General features: G+C 36.0%; 2 protein-coding genes across 7 annotated transcripts; one reads left to right on the top strand and one right to left on the bottom strand.

Annotated features, from left to right (window-relative positions):
* Window positions 1–41: 41 nt before the first annotated feature.
* LOC111872217 (2-oxoglutarate and iron-dependent oxygenase JMJD4) lies at window positions 42–6613 on the top strand. Its single transcript, XM_023865883.2, has 5 exons — window positions 42–541; window positions 2262–2407; window positions 2489–2637; window positions 4586–4853; window positions 4961–6613. Exons 1-5 carry the CDS (start codon window positions 283–285, stop codon window positions 5384–5386), a joined length of 1248 nt encoding a protein of 415 aa, XP_023721651.1. The 5' UTR covers window positions 42–282; the 3' UTR covers window positions 5387–6613.
* Window positions 3891–14341, bottom strand: LOC111872222 (alpha-methylacyl-CoA racemase). Of its 6 annotated transcripts, none has more exons than XR_004513883.1 (7): window positions 14183–14340; window positions 13086–13235; window positions 12593–12731; window positions 12353–12496; window positions 7977–8220; window positions 6906–7687; window positions 3891–4502 (listed from the first exon to the last, which is right to left on the bottom strand). XR_004513883.1 is itself a non-coding variant. In XM_023865903.2 (7 exons), the coding sequence occupies exons 3-7, from the start codon at window positions 13191–13193 to the stop codon at window positions 7183–7185; spliced, it is 1140 nt and encodes a 379-aa protein (XP_023721671.1). In that variant the 5' UTR covers window positions 13194–13235; window positions 13399–13756; window positions 14183–14341; the 3' UTR covers window positions 6709–7182. The 6 variants fall into 6 exon arrangements, 5 of the variants coding, with proteins under 5 accessions (XP_023721671.1, XP_023721682.1, XP_033610508.1 ...); XM_023865903.2 differs by lacking the exon at window positions 3891–4502 and adding an exon at window positions 13399–13756 and having other exon boundaries at window positions 6709–7687; window positions 14183–14341; XM_023865914.2 differs by lacking the exon at window positions 3891–4502 and adding an exon at window positions 13399–13438 and having other exon boundaries at window positions 6709–7687; window positions 14183–14341.
* Window positions 14342–14346: the final 5 nt, after the last annotated feature.

Raw genomic sequence — 14346 nt, 5'->3', positions numbered from 1 at the left:
TAACAAGCATAACTAAAATAAAGCATCCGTTTCCGTTGCATCCGACCCATGCGATGATCGATTATCAAGTATACAAGATCGTTCAAGATCTTCAGGATGTTCAGGATTCAGGATGGTTCAGAATGTTCAAGATCGTTCAAGATAGCCAACATTAGGTCCCTTGAAACCGCTTGAAACCTTGAATATGAAGGCCTTGAACACCTTGAAAAATGCGCGGTTGCGAGAGAAGTGGGAGGGTGGAATGTGTCTGTCAATGTTTGTGTTGTAAAGTGGGTTATTTAAATGTTGAAAGTGGGAATGAGTAACATAATTGAACTAGAGATACCTGTCACTAGTGAAAGTGATTCAAATGCGAAGTGTACAAACACGAATAAAGTATCTTATACAAATGCCGATATTCAGTATAATGACTTCTTTAAGCGATACTTATATGGAAACAGACCTTGCATTGTGCGTGGCTCAATAACAGAAAATTGGAAGAGCGTAAGTGAGTGGATTTCCGACGGTAGACCACACTTTTCATACATCTGTCAAAAGTTTGGTACGTATTGTGAAAATAATGTGACGAATATAGCGTGTCTTTAATTCACTTTGGCAGTGACTATTGCACGTCCTTTTTAGCTATGGATTTCTACACTATACAGCATTACATAATTTGTATTTGTAATGTTGGATGATAAGGTAAAATTCCTGTGCTTAACTAAGCACCACGCCATGAAGACGTACCTTATAATTACTGAACAGCTATTACATTTTGCTGATAAACAATGTGCGTATATTATCTTGAATGAATGTATGAGGGGTAGGCCTTCCCGGCCCCTGCACTGCGACCTACAGTGGTCTGTTGTGCTTCCCCTTTTGATTATCCCCTCAGAAATCCTGCACTTCGAATGAAGCACAGGATTTTGTAGGTGGGGGTGTCGAAATAGTCACTTGGTTCCATGAAGTATTGACCCAAGTGACATAATCTTAAATAAGCTAAGGCCTCACATTACTGAAAATTAAATGTAGATATTGCCCACATTAGGGCTTTTGAAATTTTTCTAATCGTTTTTTAGAAAATGTTTTATGACTGTGTTAGGATCTTCTGCTGTTCCCAGGGGAATTGATTCCTGTATGTCATGTCTTGGTGTCACCCTGTCATATTGGTCCCCCATTAGTATAACAAAGCACCTTTTCCATGCTGAATTTATCCCTTACCATGAAGATGGTGTCTCAAGCAATGTTTTGTCCTGCACAGTGTCACATCTGAGAAGACACTAATATTCAAACTGAAAAGTGGTTTTAATAATTCTTCATTTCTTTACTTTTCAGCTGAAAGTCACAATTCCAGCAGTAAATAAGAGACTGAACAATGATTTTACTGGACTTCATCCATCATCTGGTATGTAAGAGACAAAAGACCACACATTTCAGAGACTGGATGGTTTCTTCAGGTACATTCATTCATCAGTAACCTGTCAAGACAACAGGTCCACAGTCTCTTCCAAAGATAAAACCTACTTAGTTTAGCCCATTAGAAAGAACTAGTCTCAATTGCTGGACAATCCCTGGTCTGTAGAGAAACAACCTATGAACAACCGACAACCGGTTCCATCAGTGGGAGAAAAGAATAAAATCACAGTAAAGACATGATAGAAAATTTGTGCCAAGCATGCACATGTCAGCAATGAAAAAAAACAGAAGTATAGATTAAATTCCAAGAATTCAGTTAAAAACGAAAGTAAAAACTGGATAATGCATGCAAGTTTTGCTCTGGGGATTAGTCTGATTCCCGGAAGTCTCCGTGTTGGCACGATTCTTTATCCACACAGATTAGGCATGCATTATCCAGTTTTTACTTTCGTTTTTAACTGAATTCTTGGAATTTAACCTATACTTCTGGTTTCTTACATGGTTGACATGTGCATGCTTGGCATAAATTTTCTATCATGTCTTTACTGTGATTTTATTCTTTTCTCCCAGTGATGGAACCGGTTGTCGGTTGTTCATAGGTTGTTTCTCTAGAGATTGGGGGTTCTCCAGTGATTTAGACTAGCTCTTTCTAATGAGCCCAGCTGAGTAGGTTTTATCCTTCCCTACCCACTTGAAGATGGAGACAGATCCAGTCTCTGAAATGTGGTGGTATTTTGTCTTTTACATATCAGATGATGGATGAAGTCCAAAATAGGCCAGAAGAAGTACAGTATACGCCTTGTCAGAATCCTTTCAAGTCCAACCAATGATTTTACTAATTCTTAATTTCTTTAATCTCCCTATAGGAAATATGAAGGTTCCAGTTGCAAACTGTGATGAAAAATACTATAATGTGCAGAAAAAGTCTGATATACAGCTAAGTGACTATCTGAAATACTGGCAAAACTACAGTAGTAAAAGTCACTCAGATTTGCCATGTTTGTATTTGAAGGTATGCTTGTATATTATAGTATTTGCATTTTCATTTAAACAATATATCTTTAACATTAATTCAATATTCTTGTTTTTAAAGGATTGGCATTTTACACAAGATTTTCCTGAAGAGAATATATATAGAACTCCTAAGTATTTTGCTTCTGATTGGTTGAACGAGTATTACAGTGCAAAGACAAGCATTAGAGATGATTATAGATTTGTATATATGGGACCAAAAGGATCATGGTAGGATATAATTTTATATTAGAGTACAATTTACATACTGAAGGAACACTGATCATAGTGAAAAGTTTCAAATCTATTGTTCCTAAGTCCAAATAACTGTATGAAAATATCTGCTGAAGTACCAGGGTCATGTGAGGGGAAATGTGATACACAGGAGAAGTTATGAGATATTACCGCCTTAAGTAATGCACAATAAGTTCATCCAGCTATGTGGAGCAGTCAGCTTAACTTGTATATGAAGAACTGTATAGTAGTGTGAACAGTTTTTGCTCAAATTCTGAATTTAATATCGTTTCAAAATTCAAATGCATAGTTACACTGACAAAAAAGTAAATATACATTCCATGAAAATTTCTGTCTTTGTAGAAGAGTTCTAGTCTGAAGACTAGTAGGTTCCCACAAAATGTTGGCAATGTTCTACCAGACTACGTGGTGTCACTCCAGAAAACTGGAATCTTGTATATATTATGCTTTTCCCATATTGTTAGACATGATGCACAAGAATTTTTTTTCATAATAGCATATTAAAAAAAAACTCTGTGGTTTCAGCCAGCAAGTGAACTATACCAACCAAGTGACCACCACTTGTCAGCGAAGTTAGTGCCAACTTTTTGCAGATAGAGGGTGTTGCATAGTTAGTGCAACAACTCCCTCTGGCCGTTAATTTCGGTTTTCTAGACCGGAGCCGCTGTTTTCTTGAAATAGCTCCTCAATTATAATCATGAGGCTGAGTGGACCCCGTTCCAGACCAACTACTTATCAGAAAACATCTAGTAGCTCTGCGAATTGACCTCTGACCACTAGACCACAGAGGCGGTCAATAGCATATTAGAAAGTGAAATTAAGTAGTAGTGTGTATAAAATGCCTTGTTTCAGACTATTCTGAGGTAAAAATAAATTTAGGTACCCAAAAATCAAGTGTGGTTATGTATATGTATACAAAATTTACTGACAAATTACATAATATGAATGACATGGTTATTCATATTTGTTTGTGTGCGCATAAAAGAATGTATGCCAGTCTGTTCTTCATACATTTCCATACTGCTATACATATATTGACCAAATTTAGCAGAATGATACAGAATTTCCCTGAGGAGTTTTCAGACACCAGAAAATATGCATAGGTTAAGGATGAAGCCATCTTCTCTTGTCATTACTACCTTTGTAAGAAAGGCATTTACATTGTGACAGCACTGGGATCTTTGCTAGAATACAAGAGGGAAGGGGAACTGAGACTATCTTGNGGGGAAGCCCAAATTGTCATCTGCTGTTGCTACGAAATCTGTTAAAACTCAGATCATAATCTGCTACCTTCTGCTGTTACTACATAAGGAGGAAACCCCAGACAATCTTTTGCTGTTGCTAGAATATGGAGGAAAACTTGGAACATCTTCTGCTGCTGCTGGGATACAGGGGAAAACCCAGAGTATCTTCGGTAGTCACCAGATTTATTATAAATTTTGTTTTTTTATGTGTGTGCATTATGCTTGGGCAATGCTGAGCATATTTGCTAGTACATAATAATGACATGTCACAAATTCCATGATGTACACACTGAAAAATTTATAACCTTGAAACATCTCTGTAATAATACTGACAAATCTAGCATGTTCACAAGTCGGTGAAAATCAAAAGTGAAATGAAATGTTTAATTATAAACTGACTGCTGTCACAAATTCATTCCAGCTGTACTTGTAGGAAGGTAGAGAGAAAATATGTATGCTTCTTCTTTGAATTCCTTGGGTGTTTGCTCATAAGTTGATTTACTAGTATCAGTGGTTCTTCTGTTTGCCTAAATATTTTCATGACCATTTACATATTAAACCTGTTACTTCTGTTCCATAAATGTGGCTTGTCCTTAACTGAAAATATGAGATATTTTTGTAAAAGTGATTGAGTATAAAGACATCATGCTTTTTTTAACAGTATGTTACGATTATTTTAGGACGCCTTTGCATGCAGATGTATTCACTTCATTTAGCTGGTCAGTGAATGTCTGTGGAAGGAAGCGTTGGCTGCTGTTTCCACCAGGTGAAGAGCTCTGTCTTCAGGACAGATTTGGACAGTTGATATATGATGCCACAGCCCCAGAATTACAAGATGAAAAAAAATACCCTAGGTATAAGGAACTCTGCAGCTCAGAAGAGATTATACAAGAAACTGGTGAGGCTATTTTTATTCCATCAGGTTGGCACCATCAAGTTTGGAACTTGGTAAGCATCTTAAAGTTCACATACTTCTTTTATGATATACTAATCAAGAAGCATTTTATTTTCCTGCGTAATTTCACTGTTATTTATTGCCTCTGTTTGTATTTCAGGAAGATACAATATCAATAAATCACAACTGGGTAAATGGTTGTAATATTGAGACAATGTGGGCCTCCCTGAAAGACAATCTCATGGCTGTGAAGAAGGAGGTAGAAGACTGTAAAGATATGGAAGGATGGGATGAACATTGCCAACTAATACTGCAAGCAATGTTTGGCATGAATTATGAGGAGTTCTATTCTTTTTTGACCTTTATTGGAAACAAAAGACTAGATTCTCTGAGAGAAAATAAACTTATACTTTTGTTTGGTAACTGGCAGTTGGGGAGAAATCATATCTTATTTGATCTTGAACAACTGAAGAGAGTTTTAATCACTTTCATTAAAGATACTGATACTAGAAGTCTGAACTTTTTTAAGAACTTGGATAACCAACCAGAACAGCTTATAAAAGAAATTGAGCATTACTTTGTATAAATACATGTCTTCATCTCGTTTCTTCCACCTTCATGTCCCAATATATATACCTATAATTTGTGACCTGTACTAAATCCTGTCGACTTATGTTACTTTTGCATCACTGTAAGTCGTGAATGAACACTATTGTATCATGGGATATACTGAGAATTCACTCATAAATACAGTATGCCCTGGGTTATGGAAGGGACATGTCCTTGAAAATGTATGCATCTCATAAAATTCTGTACTGCAACCCTCTTTTTTTCCATCGACTTCCACATTGTAAGTTGAGATGTGTTCCTATGGAAACACACACAGAAATAATAGTAGGCAGAAATAAAAAATGAACTTTATAAGCTTTAGAATTTAATTATTTAAGAAACCTTAAATACAGATACTCAAGTGTACAGTCTAAAATAAGATGGAAATAGCAGCCACACTACCAGCTATCCCTGTGTCACCAACACATGCATATAGGCTACCCGTGGCCAGCTACATACTCTGCTGTCAGTCATGCACACACAAAACCTATATTTTCTAACATCTAAAAGAAAAACTATGAACACCAACAGCCCACTTAATTACATTCTATATTGCAAATCACATTATATAAAGGAGAAATTGTTTTTCTTTGTACTTGATTAAATATTTGCCACACTGAATAAGAGGTGCCACCTTTGCACAGTGAGTTGTTTTTCAGAAAATAAGGTTGAATTTAAGCTTCTTGTAAAGTGGGAGTTATATTACCACCAAAAGCCAAACTGAATATTCTTCACATGTATTACTATAGATCCCAAATAAATTTCATCATAGTTTGTTGAGTGGGTTTGAAGTTATAACCAGTCAAGTGGTTATGACGTCCGTAAATGTCATGCGGTACTGTATATCATAGTGGCCATGATGTACTTGTATATAGACATCACACATGTTACTAACTACTCCATTGTAGATATAATGCCAGTCAGCAATGGAAACTTTTATATTGTACTCGCAAGATGTTCTAGGTACTTTGGACTGTGACAGGAAGTTATTGATTGCTTGATAGCTGTCTTGGGTTCAAGTTCTTTTGACTAAACATTATGGCAGGCCCTAGCAAGAAGGTGCCTGTAGGTAATAAGGAGCTGTTCTATGAACTGCTACTACAGAATGAATACAGTGGTATTTTGTAGAGTGAATAATGTAGTGATAGTGAAATAAATTGTGAAAATTTTGTTAGATGGTGAACAAAGTGTCAGTTCTGATGAAGCAGAAAATGTCAGCAACAAAATTAGCATGCAACCTGACGTATCAACAAATTCAGGTGCTCGGCCACGTTTTCCATTTACTAGCAAGCCTGGCATAAATATTGATTTAGAAGACCCCAGTAACCCCCTGGAATATTTTGAGTTGTTCTGCATGCCAGACCTTCTGGAAGTAATAGCCAGAGAAACAAATCGGTACGCCCAAAGATTATCAGAAAACACGCCGAATCTAAAACTAAAATTTAGGACCCATCGCCGGGCTGGTATTGCAAACTACATAATTATAAAGTACTCACGGTATCTGCCACTTGATTTGCAACAATGTTTCCAGTGATATAATCATTTTAATGATGATTTCATAGTCTGTAAAAGATAACGATTTTGCAGTAGTGTCTGGAAGAACAGTTCAGTTCATTCATCCACAGTAGCCTTGAGCTTGCAAAGGAAGTACAATTTTTAAGCCCATACACAATAAGACACTCTGTTTATCAGTGAGGCATACACAGGCTAGAAAGATTTGTCAGCCAACTATTATGATCATGTTTCATTTCGTCTGTATTGTGTCTTCGCTTTTCAAAGCTTTGATTTCTTTGTAGCAATGACACCTTCATGTTCTAATTGTTGAACTTCTTGCATAGTATAATTGTTATCAATGAGTATTTCAACCGTGTGTTCACCATGCTGGGATTTAGGTTCCATGGCTTTAGTGACTGGAGGTGTTCTACTGAGGCGAGGGGCAGCTGCAGGTGCAGGAATATTATGATCAACGTATGTTACAAATGAGTTCCTTTCAGCGTTATGAGGATGTTTGGGAGCTTCATCCAATGACAGCACAGGAGTTACACAAGCATCAGTTCCATCAAATACCTCACACCATTCTTGCTGAGTGCGTTCTTGAAACCTCTTTGTGAATAACTCTCGATGAGCTTCAGAATTTTCCATCTGTGGTACCTCTTCATCTGAGAAACCCAAACCATGGAGCAGTTTAGAGTAAAACTGTGGTTCCAAAGCTCCTACTGCCATGTATTTACCATCTTTTGTTTCATACGTGTCATAGAAATGTGATCCAGTATCCAGCCTAGAAAGAGAAGAAAATATTATATATAAACTGTTATAAGCACTGATTAATTGCATGCACATACACACATGTAAGCAAATTTTATTATCTGAATATATAAGTCACATGGATTTACAGCAAGAACTTTGTGAAGAACATAGCTAATTTACTCTAAACTTCAGTCTGAATCTATTTTAATCTCAATGAGACATTATGTGGACAGACAATTTACTACTGATTTTTCATCTGTGTATTTAAACACTTTCAGATTGGTCTTCTCTATTTAATGAAAATATATATCAATACATACATGTTTTCCCCACGTGGTTGTCCCCAGTATGGATGTTTCTGTGAACGAAATATCCAACTACTAAGATATGCTGATCCTTCTACCATATTGGCATCCACTACTTGTCCGAAACCTGAATTTGTTCTTTCATATAATGCCATCATAATTCCCAGAGCACACAGCAAACCACCCCCACCAAAATCAGCTGCCAGATTGATTGGTGCAGTTGGCTTCTCATTCTTACGACCAAGAAGTGATAACAGACCTAGAAGTAATTACAAGTCTGCCTTCAATTTCATATGGAGTTTTAATCACATTTTATTCTTCATGATGCACACAATTAAACACACTGTTACACAGAACTATTAGGCTTATTTTGGACTCTATCCATCGTCTGGTATATATAAGACAAAAAACCACAACGTTTTGGAGACTGGGTCTATCTCTGTCCTCAGGTGGATGGGGCAGGATAGACCTACTCAGTTGGGCCTGTTAGAAAGAGCTAGTCTCAATCACTGGATGATGGATAGAGTCCAAAATAAGCCTAATGGTTCTGTACAGCATACAACATCGTTAGAATCCTTTCAAGTCTACACTGTTACAGTTCTACAGAATGTCATAGTGAGCAAACCTATAATTGACAATTTTTACAATTTATATAAACAGAATGGAGCAAGGTAAACTGATGAAAAAAACATACTGAAAACTTCTGGGTCTCTATACATACTCCATTTTTGACATATGTAGTAGTTCATTTCTTAAAATTTTGAGAAAGGAACCAACTATTTTCCTTCAAAAACTTCATTATGTGAATATGTGTATTATGTTTCAGTGCCTTATATACAGAGTGTCCCAGGACGAATGGACCAAACTTTGGGAGGGTGTTCCTTATGTTAAAGTATGCCGATATAACCCAAAACACCTATGTCCAAAGTTGAACGGTTACGGAGATAATGGCCAGAGAAGTGTAAAACTTTGACCGGCGTTGCACACTTGTTGATTACAAAATACATATTAAAACTGGCAGGAATATGTGGATTCTGTAACGTTAATAATGTACGTAACATCAAACTAACTTCTGAGTGACATGAAGCCATAAAATTGAAGTACAAAATACTCGCTTGCCATGTCATAATTGTCCTTAGGGTTTCCAGGCACTATAAATGACACATGAATAGCAAGCGCTGACGTAACGTACTGACTGCGCGTTCTGATAAAGCCAACTACATAAGCACGGCTAGGGTGAATCACGACACTCAAGGACAAACAAAGATAAGGCCTCTCAGCTGATTGGTATAATCCGTGGACCCGCTAGAAGACCACATTTTTCTCGGGCCATTATCTCCATAACCGTTCAACTTTGGACATAGGTGTTTTGGGTTATATCGGCATACTTTAACATAAGGAACACCCTCCCGAAGTTTGGTCCATTCCTCCTGGGACACCCTGTATTTGCTGAAATTATGATGAAATAAAAAATAACAGTGCTTAATGAAGCTGATCTATGTTCTTGGGCCAGTAAATATGAAGAACGCTGCTTAATATGCACCTGGTTGGGTAATGATCAGATCTCAGTCCATGCACAGACAATTATGAATGTACAAGTATAAACAGAAAGGGAGGGGGATGAAGTGTACAGCTATTTCACATGTAAAAATTGTGATATCAGCCACTAATGGTGTCCACAAAGCAGAGTCCTTCATGAACCAATAGTTACTTAGCTACTCAAGAAATTCCCTGCCTTCTATGGAACCCAAAGGTTCATTACTGTTTACAAGAGCTTAACACTTGTCCTCTCCAAATTCTCCTCCTCTTTACTTTAAGTAGGTTATTTGTGATGCTGTATCAAGACACTAGTCTTAAATTAGTTTATTCCCCTATACAGATCTCTATTATATTTTTTCTTTAAAGTTTTACTAGTCAGACATCTTAAAATATTTAGATTATCTCAGTTCATTTGGCTCAGCATCTGCAGCCTTTGCAATTTAACCAGCTTCCTTTGAATTAATGATTTTTGTACTCTGTTAAATAATACTTTTTTCTGACCGAACATATAATAACAGTGACCATCTGCTTAAGCTTTGAGATTCTAAGTTATACTGATATTCACATTTTCCAAAGCTGAGAACCTACTTGAGATTTTAACCTGATACCTTTCTTTAACCGGGGCACACAGTAGAGTAATTGGTTGAGGCAATATGCTATAAGCCGGAAGGTTGCAGGTTCAAGTCCTGATGAGGTCATTTGATTTTTTTCAATTGACCTAATCGTTCCAGCCACACTATGGCCCTGGGATCAACTCAGCCTCTAACAGAAATGAGTACCAGGAATATTTTTGGAATATTCTTGGGGGGTAAAGGGTGGCCAGCACATAAAGCTGACAACCCTGCTGCCATCTATGAGCTGATTGTCTAGAAAATGTGGGAACCTCAACATCTCGCAATCCTGTGGGCCTCGATGGCATGTTACACGGATACCTTTACTTCTTTACTTTACTTTACAGTTCATGTTATTTAATTAAGTATATTTGTGTAACAATTTAGGAATATTGTAAATAAATCTGTCTACTGTTAACTTTACAACATACTGACCTGTAGATGAATGTAATTTATAGCAAATTATTTTTATTTCATTCCCACCTGACTCCACATTACCAGCAACTCATAAAATTTAAATGCATCTATGATGGGAAATGTAAGAACAAACACAGACCATATTCTGTACAAACGGAGGCACTCATATCTGTTCTCTGATAAACTATGAATTATGCCCTACAATAATGTGACTTTTTTATTGTGTGAGACACAAAATCTAATGTAAGCGAAAGAACATACCTGCCTCAGAAAGAAACAGTATTTTGCATAACCCATAAAACACCAACAGAACTGATAAAATTGTTATTAGCCACATCAGTTTACACATACAAAAAAGTAACAACTTTTTTGTTCATGTGCTTACTATTTTATTCCAAAAGAACAAAATAAATAAAAAATGGAATTCTGTCTTGCACTTCATTTGGTTGTCACTTAAATGATAAAATGGCACAGGATACTCTTGGTCACAGCAGTTTATTCAAAGCCTTCACCACCTTCCAATTCACATGGTATTTGTTCCACTGTTGGCTTTTCATGTTCACTGTCTCCTTTTCCTCTGTTACCTGTATTTCATATTCAGTACTATATAAGGAAAAGGGAATTTTTCTTTGCACATTACAAGTGTATGGGGCACGCAGTAGCGTAGTTGGTTGACGCACTATGCTACAAGCCGGAAGGTCGCAGGTTTAAGTCCCCATGAGGTCATTGGATTTTTTTCAATTGACCTAATCCTTCTGGCCGTGCTATGGCCCTGGGGTTGACTCAGCCTCTAACAGAAACGAGTATCAGGAATTAATTAAATAATTTTCCTGGGGAGTAAAGCACAGCTGGCACAAAAGGCTGACAACCTTACAGCCATCTTTGAGCTGATTTTCTAGATAATGTGGGGCCCTCAATGTCTCACAACCCTATGGGGCTTCACAGCTTGTTACAGGGATAGCTTTACTTTTTTTTTTTTTTACTTTACATTACAAGTGTGTAAACATATTGTTCAGAGAAATGGTGTAATAAAATGGTGAGAATGACAATATGGGAGATTTACATTTATTTTCACTCCATGGATCCAATCATCTCCCCTTGGGGCTGGATATAAAACATGTCACACATTACAAATTCATGATGACTACACATCATACATCCTTGGTCCAATAAAATATGTAATTAGGCCTCACACAGACAGCACAAGTTGTCAAGACAACAAACATAGGCCATGGAAAAACCACTGTAAAATTCACACCTTGCCATTCCACACACATTGGACAGCCATATCATCAATACAGTTTCAATATAACATATTAAAATTANGTTATTGTTTGATTCATTGTACTATCTAGTCGTGTAATTTATGCATGTATCCTGTTTTATATTTAGTTCTGTGACATGTTCTATATCCTTTTTTGGATTTCTTGAACAAATATAAATACAATACAAATACAATACAATACAATACAATAACAAACAAAGCATCATACATACTGCCACACTTACAGCAAGTCTCAACAACGTATAATACAAGCACATAGACCATGTGGAAAAGAAGGGAAAGAGACATGAAACCATGGCTGAAATCCAGGAGTTCCTAGTATACCAAGTATGGAATTATTTTACGTTGCTACTTTAATGAGAACAATTGCATTATTTACCAACTATACAAGTATATACAAGAACAATGATGAATTATAGTTAATTTACATGGGAGTATTTCAATTTTACAAAGGAATATGTCATTGAAATTCCCCATATGACAAATTTTGGACTGCTAGAGGTAATGAATATGAATATGAAGAAATGTGAGTCCCTTACCAGAAACTGCTATATAATTTATGTCATGACCAGCCATTTTTGAGTATTTCCCATATTGGCCAAAACCTGTTAACCTAGCATATACCAACTGTGGATTATCTTCAAGAAGAATATTAGGTCCAAGTCCCAATTTCTCCATAACCCCTGCAAAGATACATAAGTGAAACTTCTGCATACAACATCAGAAGAATTTCATACAATAAAGTCAGTAAAAGGAATAAGTCATAAAGAAAATAATACCCTTTCTGAATGGTTCTATAAGCACATCTGACTTCTTGCATATTCTGCGAAGTATTTCAACACCTTTTGGATGTTTCACATTAAGTGCCAATGACTTTTTTCCATTGGCTAAACAATCAAAATCCAGTTCTCCTTCAATCTGATAGGAATAATAAATGATGGTATATTAAGCTTTACTTATCAAACAAATGATATATGACCATTTACACACTAAGTAAAAGCTTCTAGTGTTGTCACAGTTTTTGTAATGCTACTGGATACAGATCTGTATTACAATTATAATTTTTATGCTTTAGAATCATTACTTGGTTAATGTAAACTTGTGAAGTATTCTTTACAAATCTTTTTTACTTTTCAGAAATTATATTGTATGTATGTTAGTCTGTTTAATATCAAAATTATACAATTAAGAGATCAAACTAAGTTCTTAAATGAAGATTTTATCATTTCATCAACTTCTCTGTTTAGAACCCTTTCAGTGAATGTATCTTACCTTACAAACTCTTATTACAGTTGCACCAAAATCTGCCAAAACCATCCCACAGAATGGAACAGGTGCAAGTCCGGCCATCTCAACAATTTGAACACCTCGCAGAGCCATTAATGCAGCTTTGATGTGAATATGATATATTTGAATACAAACCTACAATACATCCATTTAAGGTTCAGACAGCCTCCAAGGCAATACTTTTTTACACTTTTTACAAAAATCAAACCCATAAACAAGTTAAAATATATATCATAATAATATAATAATAATCTTGCTCAGAGGTTGTTATACAATTCAATTCCCACATAATACATACCTTTTTGGAACAATGCAATTAGCCGGTGGTGATCATGAACCTGCCATTTGATCTCATATGAATGAAAAGGCATGATTTAAAATAACACTTAATACTTAAATACACATTCATTCTGCTCAGTTGATAAATAACTATTGTCTAGAAAATAACTTATGTATCTTTAAATAGCCTTGCGTGTAGTCACTGTGTGTACTCTTCGTTTTTCTTGTGTAAGAACTCCATTGGGTCTGTACATACGTTCTGTGTTTATATAACATATTCCACATCCTACGGTCATTTTGACTAACTTTGGATCCATGGAATGCAATGTAATGTAATGTAATGTCTGTGGCTATTGCTCACTTTATGAGCCTGTGAACTTAAATGAAAATTTTCAGTTATTAATTAGTGATGCCATTCGAACAAATGCTAGGAAGAAAGTGTTAATATGCAAAATATCTCTTTCAAAAACAAAGACAAAAACAACAACAAAAATATTTTCTTTTTAAGAAGAGATACTTTACTACTGTTAGTTGAACTTTTCAAAAAAAAATTATGTCATATGACATGAGAGAGTGAAAGTGTTAAGTACACTGTCTCCTAAGAAGTTACACGATCATAAGAAATAGAAGAGAGGGCACTAGGAAGCACATTGAACTTAATTATGGTATTATCTGTGTGAAACTGCATGGGCAGCTCTCACATATCAGCCTATGGGAATTACGTTTGAGGTATCACAGTTATGTTTACATTTAATATGTTGTAAATAACTGTAAAATAATGGAAATGTACTGTTAATTACAACCTCTATAATAAAATGTTCCTCCCACACTTCTTGTTATATGTTGACAATATAAACAGACCCGACAGCTTTCAAATAACACCTCCTAAACATCAATCAACTTGCACTACAATTGTCATCTGCTGTTCTCCCTGCAACACGCACTAACATAGCCTACATCATTCCTC

The sequence above is a fragment of the Cryptotermes secundus genome, unplaced genomic scaffold (genome assembly GCF_002891405.2).
Source record: "Cryptotermes secundus unplaced genomic scaffold, Csec_1.0 scaffold828, whole genome shotgun sequence".
NCBI lineage: Eukaryota > Metazoa > Arthropoda > Insecta > Blattodea > Kalotermitidae > Cryptotermes > Cryptotermes secundus.
Note: the sequence above shows the minus strand (reverse complement) of the source record. Positions and strands in the feature narration are given on the sequence as shown.

Bases quoted from the DNA above. Each gene is read 5' to 3' on its own strand.
- LOC111872222 (XM_023865903.2), bottom strand. From the start codon at position 13,193: ATGGCTCTGCGAGGTGTTCAAATTGTTGAGATGGCCGGACTTGCACCT. The intron at 12,497-12,592 runs GTATTATTTTCT...GTATCTTTGCAG, and splicing joins TATAGAACCATTCAGAAAGG to GGGTTATGGAGAAATTGGGA. The intron at 7,688-7,976 runs GTATGTATTGAT...TTCTCTTTCTAG, and splicing joins CAACCACGTGGGGAAAACAT to GCTGGATACTGGATCACATT.
- LOC111872217 (XM_023865883.2), top strand. From the start codon at position 283: ATGTTGAAAGTGGGAATGAGTAACATAATTGAACTAGAGATACCTGTC. The intron at 2,408-2,488 runs GTATGCTTGTAT...TTGTTTTTAAAG, and splicing joins TGCCATGTTTGTATTTGAAG to GATTGGCATTTTACACAAGA. The intron at 2,638-4,585 runs GTAGGATATAAT...CGATTATTTTAG, and splicing joins ATGGGACCAAAAGGATCATG to GACGCCTTTGCATGCAGATG.